Raw genomic sequence first — 20,871 nt, forward strand, 5'->3', positions numbered from 1 at the left:
GACCTTGTAACACACTAGATATGGATTTGTTTACAAAGGTTTGACAAAAGTGCCATATGATGGTTCATTACCACCCTAATTAATGAAAAATAGATCCAGTAATATGCAACAGCCGCTGCTATCACTTAATGCTGTGAAACGAGGTTTGCCAGCCATGAAGTTCAAGAGCCTGATTACAGATAATGGACTTAAGCTTCCTGTTGGGAATTTGTTCATTCTGCAGCCTCAACAGAATTTGAACTTCTGACATTTCCATCATGCTGTAGCTTGACTAGAGGTAAAATAGAGGCAGCTGTGGGGGAAACTGCTAATGGACTAACTGAAATACATGAAATCTTCCACTGGGCTGGACCACCAGGAAGTCTAGTTGCTCTGGAGAAATGTTGTATTACCAGAAGCGGGCTCAAATTTAAGGTGAAAAAATTCTGAAATCAGAGTTTCAAATCCCAAGCTTAAATCTAGAAGTTGCATAAAGTTTAGGCACTAAAATTCACCGCTTCCAGCATTCGAAGGAAAGTGTGCTTGTGTGCTCTTCACTTGCCCTTGCCAGGCTTCCTCACGGAGGAGTCCCAAAGTCTCCTACAGAGTCAGTGGAGAGAAAGATGTTCCTGTGAAAGCCCAGCAGACTTCAGACACGCAGGTGAGACTGGCAGAATCTTACTCTTCTGACCTACAGCTTGCTATTTATTATTCCCCATTATTTTTATAATGTGCCACCGCGTGGGAGCTGCCCTCACAAACTGAGATTTCACTGTGATGGTAAAACCTCTCATACGCATAGGACAGTGGCCACAAGTTTAATTTTGTCAGGTCTCATGCAACCATCTAGGAGACCCATTGCCAGAGAAAGGACAATGGGCTCTTCATTTATTTCAGTGTCCCTGAATGGCTTGACAGGGAAGGGATGCCACACTTTATTCCCGATTAGCAGGCATGTCGTCTTTATTTCAAGGATCTTCAGGGAGCACGGCTCTTCCTAAGGCACAGGCAGACACAGAGTTCTTCCTGGGTGTTGATGTCCCTATGTTGGTATGCCCTTTACATTACGTACACAAGCTTATACACAATCAGAGAAAATGAGGGATGGCGGGCAACTCCTGACATGGAACAAAATACAAATCAAGGTTTAATACTACACTATTATTCCCATTTTTACAGAAATAAACAAGGGTACAAAACTGTCAAATAATTTGATAGATACCATTGCTAACCTGGTAGCACACAGCGATGCTTGATGAACTAATTTGTCACGGTGGTGACACCATAGGCTCACTAACATAAGCACAGAGCTTTGGCCTGAATGAAATCTTTCTGGTTATTAATGGAAAAAAATAAAGGCTGTCTGAATGTGACCCTTGAGGCAATCCTCAAATTTATTATTTCTAGCTCTTAGGCCATTCTCCTATGTGATTTGCGTTTGATCACAAAAACAATCAGAGAACAGATCTGCTGGAGATACATAGCAAATTTAATTAATAGTAAACAGACTAAGTCTTCTAAAATATTATTGTTGCACTGTAACAATAAGCAAAAAGAATAACTGAATGGATGACTAAGTAAATAATTAAACAAACGCATGAAAAGTAATAGGTCAAAACTGGCCATGTGCTTTTAAGGAGACCTTAGCACTGAGTTCACAGAGTTCCCCCTGAAGCCATCCTTTCGCCAGGCTGACCAAGGCCAGGTCCCTCCGCCTCTCCGCTCAGGGCCAATGCTCCAGCACCGACCACCTTGGTGGCCTTCACTGAACTCACTCCAGTTTATTGACATCTTTCATGTATGGTGGTGAAGGGGGCAAACGGGGTGCAGTATCTTAGACGTGGTCTAACGAGTGCCAAGTAAAGGGAGACAATGATGAGTCTTCATCTACCGATGGTGCTCTAGCTAATACAGCCTGTTGTCCTTTGCTGCTAGGGCATGCTTTGCCATGACCGCAAAGCCAAGGTGTCAGGCAAGTAGTTACTTTATGTAGGAAGAGCTGCAAGATGACTTGCTAAAGGTTCTTCCTCAAAGCATCAAGTCTGGAGAGATGCTCAGCATCAGAAACTCTCTTCAGGGATACTAAAGTCCAGAAATGGACAAAATTCAATTAGCAGATGAAGAGAGACAGAGAATAATTAATGGCAAGAAATTCAAGCTACTGGTTTAGTTTCCAGAAGCTGTGCTTGTAGCTGTACAGTCTTTTGCAGAACAAAGTTCCCTTTTCGTCCAGTGAACTAGCAGAAGAAGAAATCCACAAGCAAAAGACTGTTGCCTACTAATTAATTCTGCTAGCAAGTGATGGAGTTGCAAGGGGGAGAGAGGAGATGTTTTTAAGGCTAGAGGTTGCCTGCATGAACGTAGGTGCAACAAGAACAGCAGGTGAACTCCAGAAAGGAGGAAAAACCACAATCAGGTGAAGTAAACCCCAACACTCACTGAGGTCCGTGCCAGGAGACCTGCCTGAACTATTTCACAAACAGTAGGAGGGCAGCTATGAGCTGTTTAAAGGAAAGGGGGGAAAAATCTACGTGACTTACCCCATGATAACATGCAGAGTTTTGGACAAGGAAGAACCCCTCTGTTCACTTTTGCTGGGAATTAACACTTCAGACTGAAGTTAATCACTGGCAGAAAACTTACCGGTTGAGTGGAGACAGGAAAGAGAGGAGAAACGAAAGCTGACTCGAACAAACTGCTGGTGTTTCCACACAACAGCGTTTGGGAGAGCAGCAAACCACTCTGAGATGTCAAATGCTTCTAGTAAGTTCAAATTCTTTAAAGATTTTTATGTTTCTAGTAAGTTCTAAATGGCTTACGTAGGTTAATTTTACTAAATTAACAGTCTGGTGTTTTCTTATGGTCGCGTGCTGATAAAACCTGGCTGCTGCAAAGTTTCAGGTGCACCACAAAATCTTGAACTAATGGTAAGTCTGGTTAAGGAAGGCAGCCGTGTTTGTTGAGGCCAGGGAGAGTGAATGTCTGAATTTCTAGCTTTCCCTTGACAGGCGGCTGGTAAAGGATGGGAAGATTTTTTGAATTGTCTTTCCACTTTTGGCCAGGCACGGCAACGCCAGGGCAAGCGTGTGACCTGGCGCCGGGCAGGGTTGGGTGAGGTACCTACCCACCTCCCCTGTCGCCTGAACCAAACAAGTGCCAGTCTGACATTTGCCCCTCTCCCATAGCATTATAAAATAGTGCACCTGAGGTGATTCTTTCCAAGGGGGAGACAGTCTGCGATGCCTTTCTGCCTACTCAGGTACCTCTTGCTAAAGACCCTTTCTCCATTGCGGGAATTCCTCAGTGAGAGAAGATGTGGATTTACCAGGGAATGAGGCAGAAGGCAAAAACTTGCTTTACACATTAGCCCTAACCAGTGCACTGGCTTGCTATGCCACAGGACAATGCCTAACTCTTTTTTAGACCGGGATGGCATTTGGCATTCATCTACATGACAATTTGTTATTCACTGTTTACACTGAGACGGATGTGTATAACGCCCATAAGCACGTGACTCCGTGTGCTAGCTGCTGTACAGATGCATGGGAGAACACCTTTCCTTCCCTAGTCAATCTATAAGTTAATTTAAGATACAAGCAGATAATATTAAAGGCTGGAGAGAGGAAAGAGGTTGAGAGAGAGGTTGGGACATTGATATCCTGAAGTTCCACAGATGTTCTGTAAAAAGTATTTGCTCCAAACCATTAGAGAAATAAGAAATTATCAGATGAATTTGGTTAGCCATCCTTGATTTCTGCCTTTATTGGGAAACTGTTTTCCTGCAGATTCTTTTTCAAAATAGGGTTTTGACTGGTTGTGGGCCTATTCACCATTCTCACAGGCAATTTCTAGAGCAAAGAAGGGGAGGAATAGTCTCTTGAAATAGTTGTAGAAGAAGTATGCTCTGTCCTATGCCAGAGTCACTGACAGAGCAGATACCCGGACTGTCATGCAAAGAGCAGCAATGCAGGAAGCAGCAATGTTGTCAGAAGGAGTTTCTAGGTAGGTTTTCAAACTTATTGCAGTGTATGCATGTCTGGTCACAGAGGTTAAATACAGAGAACACAATGTTTGCACATATGGGCATGGTATCTATCCACGTATATACAAGATATGTAATGTTTCACCAAAAGGGTTGTCAGGCAGTGGAAGAGCCTACCCAGGGAAGTGGTGGAGTCCCCATCCCTGGAGGCGTTTAAACAACATGTAGATGCAGTGCTTAGGGACAGGGTTTAGTGGTGGGCTTGGCAGTGTTAGGTTAAGGGTTGGACTCGATGATCTTAAAGGTCCTCTCCAATCTAAACAGTTCTATGATTCTATGTCCATTAAATGCATACAGCTCCTGTGATTTTCAATGAGATCATCTCTCAACTCTCATACTGCCAATATACATGCCAGCTGTATGACGTGCATAGGAAAATATCTTCTGGACAACACAAGAAACATGGACTGACTGGTATTTAGGGACTTTGTGATTTTATATCTAGAGAAGCCTTGGGCAGATGACAGTTGACACACAGCTATTCTGGATTTAAACTCGGTTACTGTCTGATCCCAGTAGTTTTCATTCAGAAGCAAAACAGAAGGGGGGGTGTTTATTTTTATCTTAAAATAAACTAGAGTTGGGACACTCACCTATTACACAGAATGGTTTCCTTGCAAAGCGCAGTCTTCCTTGCCATCCTCGGTATCGACAACAGCATCCAGCGGACCAGATACGAATAATAAATTCCAAACCAAAGACAACAATCATGACAAATTCCTAGAACGGGCAAATAAGAAAAATGCCTGTTACAGATAACCAACACTGAAGCATCAGGAAACTTATGGCCACTGTGTGTGTCTAGCAATCCACCTTGAGCATCTGAAGATCTCAAGCCAAACTTGGGATCCTGCTCCCCAGGGTGGTTACACGTCTACGCACAGAACACAGTCCCCAGAGCTTCCTAGTGAATGGCCCAAGTCTAACCTGAATAACATTAAATATCTGCTAAGATAGGCTACTAAATATGAAACACTGAAGAATTGAATCATACACAAAAAATATCAAAGGAAAACACTCAGTGACTTTGGATATTGAGGATCAGACCATGGGTAATTTAGTCAGCTAGTGAAGAATGTTATATATCCACATCCATAAAATTAGTTGTTAGTTTGAAGGCTGAATGTTTTGGTAGACATATTCTCATTGTAGCAATATACTAGTGAAGTGATTGAAATGATGCAGAAGCATTTAGGAAATCAATTTGTTCCCAGAAGCAGGTTAAGATACACACAAGTGTAATTACATACAACGGGTATGTAATTGGTTGTAAGACAGTAAATGAATGTTCACACTAGGCATAACTTTCCCTGGACAACTTGTGAATGAAAGCAATTAAAAATGTTGCCTTGCTTGTCTGGCTTGCTTTTCTTTCACATTGGAACCTTCTTTAAGACTGTCCATTTTAATAACATCAACCTTTATTTATGCAATTTTTATTGGAAGAAATTTTTCAGCACAGCAGTGAGGTCAACAGAGTTGCAGCAAGAGAGCTTGGAGCACAAGTCAATTCCATACCATAAGGAAATCTGAATCCCTATAATATGCAGTGATATAGTACATACACACTGGTGTGGAATTATAAACTTAGATCCTCTTCTGGAATACTGTCATAAAGTTATGGGTTTTGAAATGATAAAATAAAAATTTGTGTGTTCACCAAAAGAAGGAGAAAAGTACTTGAAAGAGCTTCTTAAACAGTTCATCAGGAAGAAGAGGATGAAAGTTGTATTTTTATTTGGCAGCTGAATGTATTTCCGTGTCCAGGAGAAAGCTGTTCCTTGTCAGCCAATTAATTTGTTATACCTGCAGGATGAGGACTATTGTGGTATTGGTAAGAAAGCACTGAAAATGAATTAAATAGAGGAATATTTGCAAGGGTAGGGTTGATCCAATATTGACATTTTCCTAATAAACAGTTGCATGTTTTTAGACTGTGAGACCCTACAACTCTACAAGCCAATAAGGCTGTAAATATCACATATGTCAACTTGGGCATCAATTCACCTGAACAAATAGCATTATTAATATTGTGTCATGTATGGTGCTTTACTAGCTTATGATTAGTGGCAGTACATTGAAACATTGTGAATTTAATTTTCTTTTGCTGTCAGAGAACAATTTGAAAACATAGTGTTCCTTCCTAAACCATGTCAGCTTGTATAACTACGTCACATTGAAAGAGTTTTTAGAGCCTTCTTCAGTGTCTTCGTTTCCAGTTTTGTAAATCCCATTTGAATGCCTAAATCACAAAAGCAGAATGAGATCACTCTGCTAAAACGCAGCTGAAGAAAACGTCATTTTTTTTTGTTAAAAAAGACCATGGAAAAATGAGTATGATTGTTTAAGGTTTTCTTTTTATTCATTCTGCTACAAGAAACTTCAACCTAATTCCATGGACAGAGTTATTGCACAACTTCAGAAAGGATTATGTGCAAAACTGAAAAAGTCCTCCACATAGTTCCATATAGTAATAGTTGGGTACCATGTGGTACATTTCCTTTAGGGAATTCTGTGTAGGCAGGAATAAAATGGAAAAAAGGAAGAATATGTATTTTAGTTATTTAACTACCACTTTTACAGTGGTAGTTAAATAATAAATTGTCAAATCTGGTTTACACATTGTTAGATGATGTCTCTGAATGTATGAGGGCTGATGGCAGGCAGCCAGGCCGTTTGACATCAGATTCTCCTGATGAAGTTTCTTCTTTGGAGCAGAAGTAAGAGATACCAAAGAAGAGGAGGCCAGCAAAGCATGAAACATTCTTTGCTTCCAATAAAATATTTTCCTTGTTAAAATCTAATCACATTTCATTTGAATAAAGTTTGTTGTTTCCCTGGAAAACATACTGCGTGTACAGATGCATGAGAATCACCTCCAGCTCTGTAAGGATGCTGAAATCATCACAGGCATCTTACAGGAGCTGATCCACCCACGCAGGAGCGTGTCCTCTACCATACTCTAGACCCCAGTAGGGCCTCCGACGGAGAACTGGCAAAATCAGAAAGTATTTAATGATTCTGGAAGGACTAGTCTACATCTTCAATTCAGTTAAATTAGTATCACAAAACTGCTGGTAGAAGTTGAAAAGAAGTAATTTTTTTTGGTAGTTTCTTATTCTGGTTCCTGCTAGTGCTATGCAGTTTTGTATTCATCGTCTGTACTACTGTTAGCAATTACTATTTGCTAAGCTTGCTCTGTTATACAAAGATAAGTCACTGTGTGCTGAAAGCACGTGTTTGAGAGTCTGTTGTACTACATGGTGTACTCTGTGTCAGAGGCAGAAATCCTATTTGTCTCTCACACACAAATGTATATACATGTATTACAAAGAGAAACTTCATGGAGATACAGCTATTCTGAGAGAGAAAAAGAGCAAAAGGATGTTTTATCAAATTTTTTTTTTGGAGGGTAGGGTAAGAGTATGTTTTTTCTTGGAGAAACAATGTGAAATATCTTTATTCATTCCTTGAGAAAAATAGTTACCATTTCTAGCAACATTATGAATTGATGCATGGTGATATTCTCTCAAAATTAACTGATGGTTCTACTATTCAAGTAAATTTTAACAACCACTGCTGTAGTTAGAGTAAGTGAGCTCAAATACAGTAAATATGACTCTGTGCACTGGAATGCTGAAAGAATTGCTGATTTTAAAAATACTATATATGATTTTCTTCCACACATACCAAATTTCTGGAGGTTTAAAAATATAGTATAAGTTTTAATAACAGAAAAGACATTGAACAAAGTGGAGATGGGGTTTCACACTTATATCTGCACTTTCTGAAATAGTGAAGTTTCAAAATGAACCTTATATCCTAGTCACTTCTCCTTCCTCAAAGAACAATTGATTTTGAAGGGAATACATATCATCATCAACAAAGTCTAAAGGAAAAGGATTTTCCTAGAAAATGCGAATGCACTGAAATAGAACTCTTCACCGTAGTATATATGACAGTTTCATTGTATTTTGGATTGGTCCAGGTTGAAACCAGAGAGAAACAAAGAATCCCATAGCACTGTGAAAAAAGTAATATTTTAGTAATCAGTGCACTCAGTCACAATGTAAAGTCAAATCTCTGTCAAGGTTAATGCAGGCCAGGGAATGACATTCTTTCCTATGGCAGCTGCACAGTCACAAGGTTCTTGGTTTTCCATGCACAAAATTCAGAAGGATGCATTCCAAACAAGATCAGGATTTTTTAAAATTTTCATTTGGAATGGCTAATTACAAAATTAAGTGTAAAACTAGGCTTTTAAATAACTTGGTTTTAGTTCCTTAGCAATTGAAACAGAAAATCAGAACAGAATTGGAAAGGCACATGACGGAATAAACCATTAGACCTCATATGATTTGTAGGCTTGCTGCAGAAATGATGCATTTGAGGTATCTCTGTCTATGTATAATATGATAGTACCTCATTAATTTTGGATTACTTATGAGATATGGATAACAACATTTACATCAGAATAGGAAAATCCTGCACTGTTGATAAATCTGGCCTCCTTCAAAATTCAGCAGGGCTGTATTTGAACTGATGAGCAAGTTTAGATTTACTGGAATCCTAAGGTAGAGCAGGGATGCCTTGGCCTTTGCCATTTCTTCCTTCTCCTCTAGCTTGGCATCCTTTCCCAGTCATCACAGCTGCATCTGACCTTACACCACAGTTACCAAAACAGTAACTTTTTTGGCTATTTAAGCTCATGGGTAGCCCCGCCCCCAGTAACCGATATGGCAGATGCCTTGGTGGTTCAGACAGTGGAAAGGCTTTCCTCCTCCTCGAAGCACAGTTCATCCAGACTGATCAACTTTTCACTCCGAAATGTTTCTGCACACGCCGCTCCAGTTGTTTCAGGGAACTATGCATATGCAAGAGAAGCAAGGCTGAAACACATGGGCTTAAAATATTCAGTTGCTTTTGGCACAAGGAGCACAAGTGGCAGTGGGCTCCTGAAGTTTTTTACATCTGCCTGTGCCTTGGTTGTTGCTCTGCTGCTGGAAAAACGAGGGTGACGCCAAAGGAAAATAAGAGGTCATCCAGAGCAAGGTTTCTATTAACAAAACGTCCTGGAGGACTCTAATGAACAGGGTTGATAATTAATTAAATCAAGCATACTTTGTACAATCCAGCTATGATGAGCACTTTTTTTTTTTTTTTTTTTTTGCTATCTAATTAGGATACAAGTGATGATTTGTTGAAATTGCCTACATTAATATACTTCTCAGGTAGTTTTTAATGCTAAGGATTTCCCTAAGCATAACATTATAATAGCAAAAAACTGGTTTATCATAGCTTTCTTGTTCATTAACATAACTGCTTATTAAAACTTAGAATAATTTGCTGGTGCTGAAATCAGCTGCCTTGGTTGTAGACTGTTATTTCTGGGAATCAGAGCCATTTTCAAGATGAGAAAATGACCAAAGTTGAGCACGCTGTGCTGTTCTTCTGGGATGCTCCTGGTTATTTTGCAATGCATAAATGAACTGAGGTTTGGATATAAGAAATCCGCCTGCAAGACGATGGCTCTGCTGTTATTTTAATTATATTTCTTGTATGGAAATTGTGTTGTTAAGTATTCTAAAGGCTAGCAAAGTAGGAAACTGGAGCTGCAGACTGATGTAAGAGCTGACTGCCTTGAGCTCGTAGGAGAACTGGGTCTACAAGTGACATTGTCTGAAGCCCGGGAAATGGACTAGAACAAATCAAATTAATCCTCTGAAATAAGCTTTAATAAGGCCACGAGTGTTTCCCTACTGAAGACAACACCTCTGCAGTGTAGCTGCACTGCAGGTGCTATCTGGTGTAAATCAGCACAGCCTCCCTACAACAGCGGGAACAAGAGGAGCAACAGCTCGGGAAGTGTGCCCTCTTCCCTAAAAACTCATAAACACGGAAGTCCAGTGTTTCCAAATCACTTGGAAAAGAGGCAGAATAAACATTTTCTCATCCTTTGATTTATGGCTGACCGGTTAAGAATGTCACCAGCTGCTAAAATCTCTTTATGGTGGCACATCGATAGTTGATGCTATTCAAATAGCAATGCTTTATTATTCATTGTCAAAGAGGATGGGATTTTTTTCTTATTCAATTAAAGCAAGAACGTAACACCTCCGCTTCTGCATCCCTCTCTCAAGCAAAAAAAACCCTCTACTGATTCAAAGTACCGATAACCAGAGTTGGGCTCTGCACTTTAAACAGGTTCTGTCGGGAGGTTGGGTGAAGCACAACGCTGGTCTGTCTCAGAGAAACCTGAGCAAGGTTTGAGCTTTAAATAGTTACCACGCAGAAGCTGGTGTAGGACTAGGGACACTTCTGTTACACTGGCCAAATTCCAGATTAAAACCAGCAGGTATGAATATGCACAACTTTATAGTTTAAAACAATAGTATCATTTGAACACATTTGTATTATTTCTGGTTCAGCATTAGGAGGGGAGATCTTCAATCTAAACAGCTAACAAGTATATCTACGCGTACGTATGTACGTTTAAGGAACTAATGTTTTAATTCTTTCCAACTGCAGTTTAATGGTGGGAGAGGCAGCCATAAATCTGAAACCATAACCCAGAATAGACCCTATTAGTGGCATATAAATCACAACCAGAGACTTCAGTTCAGCTCCCAGTGCAATACACAATAAGCATGAAATGAAATTTATGCACCTTTTAATCATTTATCAGTTTTATAATGAATGTGATACTTTTACTACACTTGTTTTTCCAAATTATGTTTAAGATTTCCCATGGTGATTCTACGTTAATAGAGGATTATTGAGAAATCAGTTCTGTGCCTTTTAATCTAATACATGGCAACAAGTCTATTGATATAATATTAAAATCCCAGTGATATGCTTAGCTTTAATTAGCCACATGTAATATCAGACTTCTGTTATCCAACGCCCTTTTAGCTTTTTGTGTTTATTACTTGAAATGGCACCTATCAGTCATGCTTCTTTACTCACATAAAACAGAAAAAAGCCTAGAATTTTTATGTCACGTAAAACGAGGTTTGAATCAGATAGTATGAGCCGGCACCAGAATTACGTAGCTGCCATTTAATGATGTTTTTCATCGTCTCTCATAGAGTAAATACAAGTATTTATCATATCAGACCCAATACACCATTCCTAGCACTGAAACCCACTAACCTCCCTCAGCACCCACGAAGAAGGGTAGGCTCCCTTCTGCCTGCCCAGGTCAGCAGACCCACTCCACACCACCACCACCATGGACCAAGCACCGCGGAGCTGCCGGTGCCACAGGAATGGGCTGGCGCGCTGGGCAGCGGTGCTCCCGGCCGCTGGCCATCACGGTTACTGCGACTAGCGTGTCAGTGCAGGTGTGGGCAAATACACCCCAAAACTCCTTCTGGCTTTTGGCCTTTGGCTTTTGGTGGACATGGTTCTTCTAGGAAGACCCTGGTGATCACTGAAAACCCTTTTTCAAATTGGGAAAATGACAAAGGGAAATGCTGACTTCGCCACTCGACGTGTCTGTCCTACTCTTCCCCAGACACAGCATCACCCTTAAATACGGTGTTTTCCAGCCATCTGCACTCACTGCTTTGTGCCATATCATTTGTTTATGTGTCAGGTGCAACTACACTTCTGAGAGAATTCCCAAAAGGAGATGATAGCCATAAGACTCACACTACAGAATAATTTTCTACTTTCCAAAGATTTTTGCATCCTGCTTTGTGCTTGTTCACATTTTCTTTCTCTGTAGTGAGATATCAGCAGTAAACAGCCCCATTTTGGTTTTAAAATTATCCATGTATTGAAAACAATGAAGCTCTCCACAGCTGTACCCAGGCCTTTGCATTTCCTTTGTGATTTTTTCACGCATTTTTTTCTGCTGTAGTCACGTTTCTGATGTCACATGTTACAGGCAGACGTTCAAGCCCATGTCTCTGTAGCAGCGCAGCTCCCAAATCTTCCTTTTGAAATGTTTGTGAAGAATTTGATATCTTTTGCTGCGTCCGAAAGAAATGCGGAATGGGCATCAGAGCCAGTACAGGCTCTGAATCATTTTATGCTCTGCCATCCATTTTGATTTTGTATTGATGCAAGGGATTTAGACCAATTGTTCTGGCTGATCACATGTATGTGAATTAACTGGTAACATCTGACATGCTATATAGCAGAGCGGGACAGGATATTCATTCTTTTATTCTTTGGTCTTAGCATGTTTAGAGTTATTAAATCCTAGAGACTCTGCAAATAGTGTTTAGTGTGTTCTTTTTAAAGCTATTTCTTCTTGCAGTTTCCCAGGTTGCAAAGCTCATTAACAGAGCCTCCCTAAGAGTACATCAATGCGTGTTTTGACCACTGGGAGACCTACGGGCATCTGGGATGATATACACTGAATTGTTTCCAGTAACAAATGTTTTCAGAAAGCAATTTTAAGAAAGTGTTTTCTGACAATTGATAACTTTTGGCAAACTAGACTTGGAAGGCACTTTACCTAATCTGCCAGCTTCCTGCTTACGCATTTAGTTTCTTGAACGTATTAACTCTGTCATCTCACCAAACATTTCTGTTACTTGAACAGGTGTTTGGTTACAATATTTTTATTGAGTTCCTTATGTTCAGTGAAAAACTCGACTTGGTCAACTTTTCAGTCCAATAACTAGGCTTTGAGAGTCAATATACTAAGTCTTGTGTTTTACAAATTATGTCATTTGGTGTGTGTTTTGCAGCTTTTCCTATTATCTTTTTCCAAGGCTGATGGGATTTTGGTCTGTTGGAAAAAGAAAAGAATAAAGCCCTTCCACATCCTCTCAAAAACATACATATATCTTTGTGAGACATTCATTTCCTGTGATCATATCTTCATATGGTACAATCAGTCAATTCCTGTCTGGTTCAGATTTGATACCTAAGTTATCCTGTCCATGACATACATCCTTTCCCTAGGCACTCCATGGAAGCCTATAGTTTAAAACGGCCAGTACTTATTTTGCTACTTCATCTTTGTAGCTCACCCACAGTTCATGGTCCCCAGGACTGGGCTTAGTTCCAGTGTGGGCCCATGTCTTTACCATCACCTACACTTCAAACTCTCTTTGGATTTTTGTATTATAGGTATGTCTGTTCTGGATCCTTACAGATATATTTGCCTGTATTTTGATACTTACTTGCTTGACTTCTCAGTTTTTAAACTGAATCTTGTGAATGCATTTCTTCTCTCACTTGAGGACAGTTCACATTTTGACTGTAGCAAGCCATGTCTTCGCATGCTTTGTCACATCTGTGCAAAGCGACTGAGTGGATTACAGTTTCTGTATGTTACTCAGATGGTGGGTGTTCCCTAGATTTCCAAACAGCTGTCATATCCCTGATGTTCTGCCTTTTTCAGCATTCTTTTCTTTTTTGACATTTAGTGTTTTGTAGACTTTTTCCTTACATATTATTTATAACCATGTACTTTGGCTTTCCTCTGGAGACATATTCTGCATTTCCATTTGGCAAATCAATATTTCCCTAACAAGGGTCAGGTCTGAATTTTTGATAGAGAGTTTGGTATCTATCCATTTTTACTGTTGCAATCTAAACTATTTGTTGCCTGTTTTAAGCAGGTAGCTCTTGCTCTCCATATAACAAGTCTGGACTCTTATCAAACTCTGGCGTGAAGCCAATAAAATTCAATACTGCAGAGTCCATCATAAACTATTACAAATCTATATCTATGGAAAATGTTACACGTATGACTTGGAAATGGTTTCCCCTGCTACCTTGTTATTACTTAAACTGAGAAAAGAAGCGGGAAGACATGCCATGGTAGAGGAGCTGCTGTGCAAGGAGTGTTGCTTGTTTGTCCTTAGAGGAGGTTAAGGACAGCTGGTTCGCTCCTTCAGCACAATGCGTTGATTAGCCTAAAAGGAGATGTGCTTTTCTCTCCTCAAAGAATTATATCCCTATTCATCTGAATCCTGACACCCCATCACTAACATCTAATCCTCCCCATTTTCCACTCTGAATCTCAAAATTCTCCTAGAGATTCTGTGTTCTCCTAGAGAAAGTGGTCCCTTGGATGGTTGGCTAAAAGGCTCTTTTCTGAATAATATGGACATTCCTTTTCCTCTTAAGGATACATTCTCCATCTTTGAATGCTGGTCCTCCCTGTGTTGGGAGACAAAGGGAACCAGAAAGTGATTGCTGATAGTACTAATATCTTCTCTCCTGACTTTCTGCATATACCCATATATTGTCCTGGACAAGATAAGCTAAGTGACAGCTCTTATAAAGGAACAGATAACAAGAATATAAAAGAATATCATGTACCTATTTAGAAAACCAGCACTGGCTTTCTCACTACAGGTTAGTCATTTTAATGTTAAAATTGTACCAGGTCATGAGTTGTGTTACATTTAACGCTCCTTATGGGTTTGCCGTTTCCATCCATCTTTCTTCATTGCACAGTACCACTCATTTCTCTACACGTGCCTTGTTCATTCAGAGGGAATGGAAAATAATTTCATGGATGGGATTTCATCCAGCAGCCATTGACTTGTGGCAACTCCAGTGATCTTAACATTGCACAGTGAATGTGTATTTCTTGTTGGAGTGCAACTGGTTGGTAGTTCTGCCTGCCTGGGAAATGCTCCAGCAGCGACTGAAATTCTCCCTTGCCTTCCACTGCATTTGCTGTTGAATGCTGTAGCAGTTGAGGTAACTGTTCATAGTTACCCTACCTTCTTTAAGTAATTCAGTTATGAGATTTTTCTTTGCCCTGATTGCACATCACGTATAATAATGCTGGTTTAGTCACCTTTAGTCATCAAAGCTATTTAAGCTTTCCTGGTAGAACTATAATATATTGCATTTTTTAATTATAAGAGAAAAGTTATTCCATTCAATGTGTGATTTTTCATTCTTCTCTTTACAAAAGTTATTTCTGCTTAATAGAGAAGAATAAAATAAAAGAGAGGACAAAATATTACTGACAATGTAATCAAGCCCAGAACCTTATCAATAATAGACTTATGCCAGTATTGAGACATCTTTATTCTCTGATGTGTTTGAAGTGTATTTTATCATCCTCAGCACTGTTAACAATATATAGATACCTTTACAGTTTTATGTGCGGTGCCATGTTCCTTTGTTATGAAATAAGTTTTATTGTTACTTTCATCTCTCTCCATAGCTACAGTGTGTGCTTATTTGTTTTAGAGCTTTGTTGGTTGGCTAGGAGTGCCAAAGTTGCCTTCTGGCAGAAGAATTACAGCTTTGGGGACATCTACTGATATGTTTTTAAATAACTTCACATTTTCATTTACATTTTTGCTTTCTGTCAGACTTCCTCCTAATAACTTTTAGCTTCAGGAAAGTGCAACCAGCACTTACATTTCCAATGGGAAATCTGCTCTGTTTGCACATAAAGATTCTCAAGCAGTTGTGATGAGATCTGGTCCAGATTTTTACAACAGTAGTCAGTTCTGATTTGATGAAATCAGTGTACATAATAGGAGAGTATCAATTTAATCAGCAAAGACATGAAATTATTTATTTTGATAAGGTAAGAATATTTTCTTTCAAAGCTAACAGGTAGTTTATTATGACATGGTTGAATCGTTTTAGGCTCATGTTATCACCTTGTTATAATATTAGCGTATATGAATACAAACAAGACTGAAAACCTGAAGGCTTTGACCTTATCAACATGACATTTCCCTCTCTTATTCTGTCTTGGATAACATCAGTGTTGTATGTCTAACAGACACAATTTTTCAGAGATTTCTATGCAGAAAATTTGAAATTTCAAAGCCATGCTTTGATTTAGGATGAAAGAAAACCTTGAAAATGAGTATTTCCTGAGAAAAACTGATTCTGAGCTTTGAGAATCTCTAGCAAACTTGAAAATCACTGATTTTTTTTTAGCTCAGGGATCAGTTAATCTGTTTCTTTCAGGAGAAGACTCAAAAAAACTGCAATAACATGTGTCCCATGCCCTACCTTTGTTAGAAATGTATCTATAATTGAAATCTCTCAAGATCATTGAGTTTTTCCTTTCATGCCTTGTTAGCTGGTCCTACAGAGCCATCCGTCCATCCCTCTGCTCAGGTCTGGTGGTCTTTTATCCAAGAGGATTCAAGTTCTGGGACAATAAATCTAAACTGAAAAATGCTACTTTTTGAACTGAGTAGCAGTTTTTTATATACTTCTATACCCTTTTTTATACCCTTTTTTATACCCACTCTGCCCAGCTTTAAAATTTTATATCGGATTTGTCTGATTACGACACTGTGGATGGATTGACTCTCCTAGAGCAGAGAAAAATTAAATATGTGCTTGCCTGCTATGGGGCAGCTATATCCCATGGTTTTTAATCAATGTTCCTCCTCTTTCTATGTTTCTTTTATGGGAAAATGTTAGAAGAGAAATATCTTAGGAAGATCTTAATTGCTAGAAGCACTTACTAGACTCTTCTTTTGAATTCGTATAAGTGACCACAGTACATGTAGAAGCTAGCCTCATCTACTGCACACTGTCTGCTTTTATGTCTTTGGGAGCTATTTCTGCCTGAAGAATGTGTTCCTAGAGTACATTTTCAGAGGCCCTTATCCTACAGAACTGGGTACAGCTTTCCACCCCAGCTTTTTTCAGAGAAAAACACAGAAGAGATTTGACAAAACCAGTCCTGAAGAAATTCAGGAGTTTCTCAATCTCTTAATCTTGATTGAAAGTAACAATTATTAAAAAAGTGGAATGCTTTGTCACTTCAAATAAAAATGACATTTCTTTCCTACAGCCTCAATTTTACTTTTAAGCCAAAAGTTCTAAAATGCTCAAATACACAAATAATATTTCATGCCAGGTCAAATGAAGTATTTAATCTGATCCAAGGCTTTTTTTGGACTTTTCGATTTGCCAAATCTTTGTGGGTCAACTCAAGTTATTTTATTTTTTTGAACTGGCAGCAAGCAAAGAGAAGTGAACCAGTTATTCACATAGCTTTAGTTGAAAATGATCTTAAAATATAGAGTTTGGTCATGAGAGTGAATGACCTCCAGTTCCAGATATATTCCTTTTTGTCTATCTTCCCCAAAAGATTTGATTTTGCCTTCCCGGCCTAAGTTTTGCTTCCCTTGTGTTCATTATTTGATAAAGCGCCAGCAAACGTACTTGTAGAAGATCAGCAATACACCAAAGATTATTTTCTTGCTGTGTTAGTTGGATTCTTAAGCTGTTTGTGTTTTTTTTGATGTTGAAGTAGATTTTATTCTACTGTCTGTCTGAGATATATCACTGCTACGAGTGGAGTGCCAGAAGTTGTGTGTACAGACAAGGCTAAAGCATAATTATCATTGTAGGTATAAGGAGTTCTATCTGATGCTGTCCCCTTGGTTAGGCTCATTATTTCTGGACACAAATCTAACCAAATTAATTACTGATGTAACAATCCAACATTACTGTATGTAACATGCACTTAACTTATCCGCAGGGCTTTAAATTTAAGTATAAAATTCAAATATTAGACGCATTTCCCTTGAGAGGCCCCCTGATCAGTGGAAGATGCCCACTACCACAGTAGTACTTGTGCGGATGCCAGAGCTGAAGCCCTGGCCGGGTACGGCACAACGCAGCGGGGCAGGTTTGCATCGGCTCTGGGAGCTGAGCCCTGGCGTTTCTGCAGTCCAGACAAGTCCATTAACCTCTGCTGAGGTTTACAAGACCTCAGCTAATACTGCTTTCCTAAACAATGATTTACTTTGAGCTATCGCACGCAGTTGTACATTTCTGAGAGCGTATTTAGGATGCGGTGATTAGGAGATATGTTTTCTGCTCCTTTGTAAGGCGAGGATGGGGGAGATAAATGGAACTGGCTGAGTGCAGAGCAATAATGTTCTCCGCTCCTCTGGCCTTTCTGAGGAGGAGGGAAAGGTTTTCACCTCATCCATGCTTCCCTCTTTAACCTCCCTGGGTAACTGTGAATAGCTGCAATATGTCAAAAGCCACAGGTGCCGGCGCAGGCAGCAGCTCAGGTATTAAGTTGAAGGAACAGTACATTAGCTTTTTAGCCAATTAACATGGCTGTAGGGGGGACCATCTGGAATAAATCTGTGAAGCAAACAGTTCACAGAAACCCAGCAGACAGCTCTACAGACTGTTGTATTTGTATGGTACCTCATGAGAAAATAAACATATATCTTCCATCTGAAGCATGAAGGAAAACAGTATTAAACCAGATCTCCGATAGTTAATACAACTGTCTCTACTAAATGACACATTTGTAAGAGTTGTGTGAATAACTGCAAGGAAAAGGTTGCGAAAACTCTAGTGACTGCAGTTATGTGTTGGCACAGCCAAAACAACTGCTCCTGAGTTAATACAGAAATGTATTTCTCTCTTGGTTTGCGTTTGCAAAAGCCTGATTCGACAACATTGCTAATATCAGCTAATGGTTCAGTATGCAGACAAAGAGCAAATCGTGTGCATCAGCAAACTGGAATAAACTAGTCAGCTTTAGCCTGCTTCTGGAACTTCATACTTTGCTGTGTTTATATTTTTCTCCATTAGAGACCCACAGCAGGAGCCGTAAAATTTGTCATCACTAGATTTATTCCTGCCAAAGGTTTGCTGAACACATTAGGCTATAGCATAGAAACGTTGGACCAGGCTAGTACTGATGCTTCAAGGTTTAACCATCCACCCTCTTCCTCCTTAAGGCCATTTCTGTATTCAGAGGATGCCACAGGATGCACAGTCAGAACTCTTAAGATGGACAAAGTCCATCTTTGAAGCTGCAGCAGCAGAAAGCACCACAGATTCCCACAGCAGACCCCGAGCATCTCCGCTCCGCTGATGGACAGCCCTACAAGGGGACTGGTGTATGAGCTAGCGGAGCTCACCGCGCCTCCGGCTGATGGTGGGAGCAAAGCCAGGACTTTGCAGAGCTCCTCCACATTCAGGCTCCTGGAAGAGCCATGGCAAAGCACAGGGAATGTGTTTATCAGCCAGCTGAGGAATCAGCGGCGGTAAGCGTACCAACACAATCAACAAATACGTGGCTCATGGGAAATGCAGAATGGAATGTGTCAGAACAAATGGCATTTCTACAACCGATTTGCATAAATATACAGAGAAACAGATTATTTGTCACAAAAGCACCTGCTATTAGAAATAGGGTATTTTCAGTCTAATCAAATTTTCCTGTTTTCTATACCAGAAAATCTCAGCAATTAGTGTAGTAATTGCAATAATATAACTAGTTGCAGAACATTCAGACAAACTTCCATTTGCAAAGTGTTGTTCAGATATGTAAATAATGGGACTAGGTATGAGTGTAGGATTAAATCTGATCACTTTTAGCTGGTTTAACGCCACCTGATCTTTTCTCCAGAAGGAGAAAAAGCGCTAATATGGCTAGGAAGCAAAATACCACATTTAGCACATCTCTCCCTAATTAGCCCCTTGAAGAAACCATCAGACAGAGCAGAAGACCACCACACATCTGCATCTAGCCAGTTCTGGACATTTAGTTCAGGTATCTTGATAGCATACACCACAATTATGCTTATCAGCCAGCTCATGCCATAATTAATTAGGGAGCTGTTCTGAAGACCAGGGCTTTTGGATATATACAGTGATGACAATTAAAATGTTGGCATTTGTCAACAGCTACTTCACCCCAGGCACTACCTAACGAGCCACAGTCTGCTGTATACATGGAACTGAAATAACCATGGTAACTCTGGGTATATAGTGACATTTTAATGATCACTACTGCCTATCCTCAGGCCATCACTTGTAGAACTAAATGGCCCATCAAGAAGCAGATGAATAAAGTGGCGTCCATACAATGCTGGAAAAATGTTAAGCACTTTCAGGGATTAAAGCTATTTATATCTACCTCAAAAGGGAAAAAGGAGAGATAAACATAATACAAAAGCATGTATTATGAAGAAATAATGAAACTACCACATCCTACTGCAGCAACTGCCACTAAAATGTCAGTATCTACCAATAGCTAGCACAAATTGGTATCTAAGATACCAAAATTATTTCCTATTTTAAGTATAAGTGCCTCTTACTACATACTGACTTTAGAAATGGCAGCAGCAGTACCAAAGGTCTTTCATGCTCCGTCACTGCCAAGCTGCAGTAGAAAAACTATCAGTTATAAACCACAGCAATTCTCAAGCAAAGAAGGGGATGCAATACAGTACTTCATTAACACTTTCATACAATCTGACCTGGTTTTAAAGAAAAAGATGGTGGAATCCTTTATTTTATGATTTTTTTCATCATTCTGATGAAAAGCTTGTTTTCTTAAAGTGTTCAGGGATTATCCTATTTTCTCCATGGCGAGGGAGAGGATTTGAGTGTATCTAAAAGTATCTGTAAAACTGTCTTGTATTTAGAAGTTTCACTTACCAAAATGAAGAGACAACCAGAGGCAAGTTTTGTGTGTTCAGGAATAGTAGAAAACACGGACAAAATCAAGCAACCAAACACAAGGAGAAAACTGAAAAAGAAAGAATATTAATAATTGTTAATATTTTTCAGAACCCTGACCCAGTATCTACATTGATCCTACTTCACCAATATTAATAGACTATCAATGAACAGTCTTCATTAATAGAAGGGAATCCAATCACTACTCAAATTAGTTCATTAAAGACATTAGAATAGACTATTACTAAATCCACATGCTTCTGAGAAGCACTGATAGAATTAATGGAAACGTAACAAACAGATTTTCCTGGAGAAATGACCCAATACTCACAAGCGTTACTTTTGGTATCACAATCCTGTACCTCTATGCAGTCCAGATACTCTTCGTGGCTTTAAAGAAAGATCACCAATGGAAGAGTCCTTTCCCCAGTCTGAAAAATCATTTATCC

General features: G+C 39.5%; 1 protein-coding gene across 1 annotated transcript in view; it reads right to left on the minus strand.

The window, feature by feature from the left end:
• Nucleotides 1–20,486, minus strand: part of KCNQ5 (potassium voltage-gated channel, KQT-like subfamily, member 5) — an 84,213-nt gene extending 63,727 nt beyond the window's left edge. The window contains exons 1-2 of the mRNA XM_009710281.1: nucleotides 20,402–20,486; nucleotides 4,615–4,741 (exon numbers count right to left, since the gene is read on the minus strand). Coding sequence (XP_009708583.1) covers nucleotides 4,615–4,732 — 118 coding nt within the window. The 5' untranslated portion in view covers nucleotides 4,733–4,741; nucleotides 20,402–20,486. The remainder of the gene's footprint in view (nucleotides 1–4,614; nucleotides 4,742–20,401) is intronic.
• Between the last annotated feature and the right edge of the window lie 385 nt (nucleotides 20,487–20,871).

This window comes from Cariama cristata, unplaced genomic scaffold, assembly GCF_000690535.1.
Source record: "Cariama cristata isolate BGI_N322 unplaced genomic scaffold, ASM69053v1 scaffold9761, whole genome shotgun sequence".
Taxonomy (NCBI): Eukaryota; Metazoa; Chordata; class Aves; order Cariamiformes; family Cariamidae; genus Cariama; species Cariama cristata.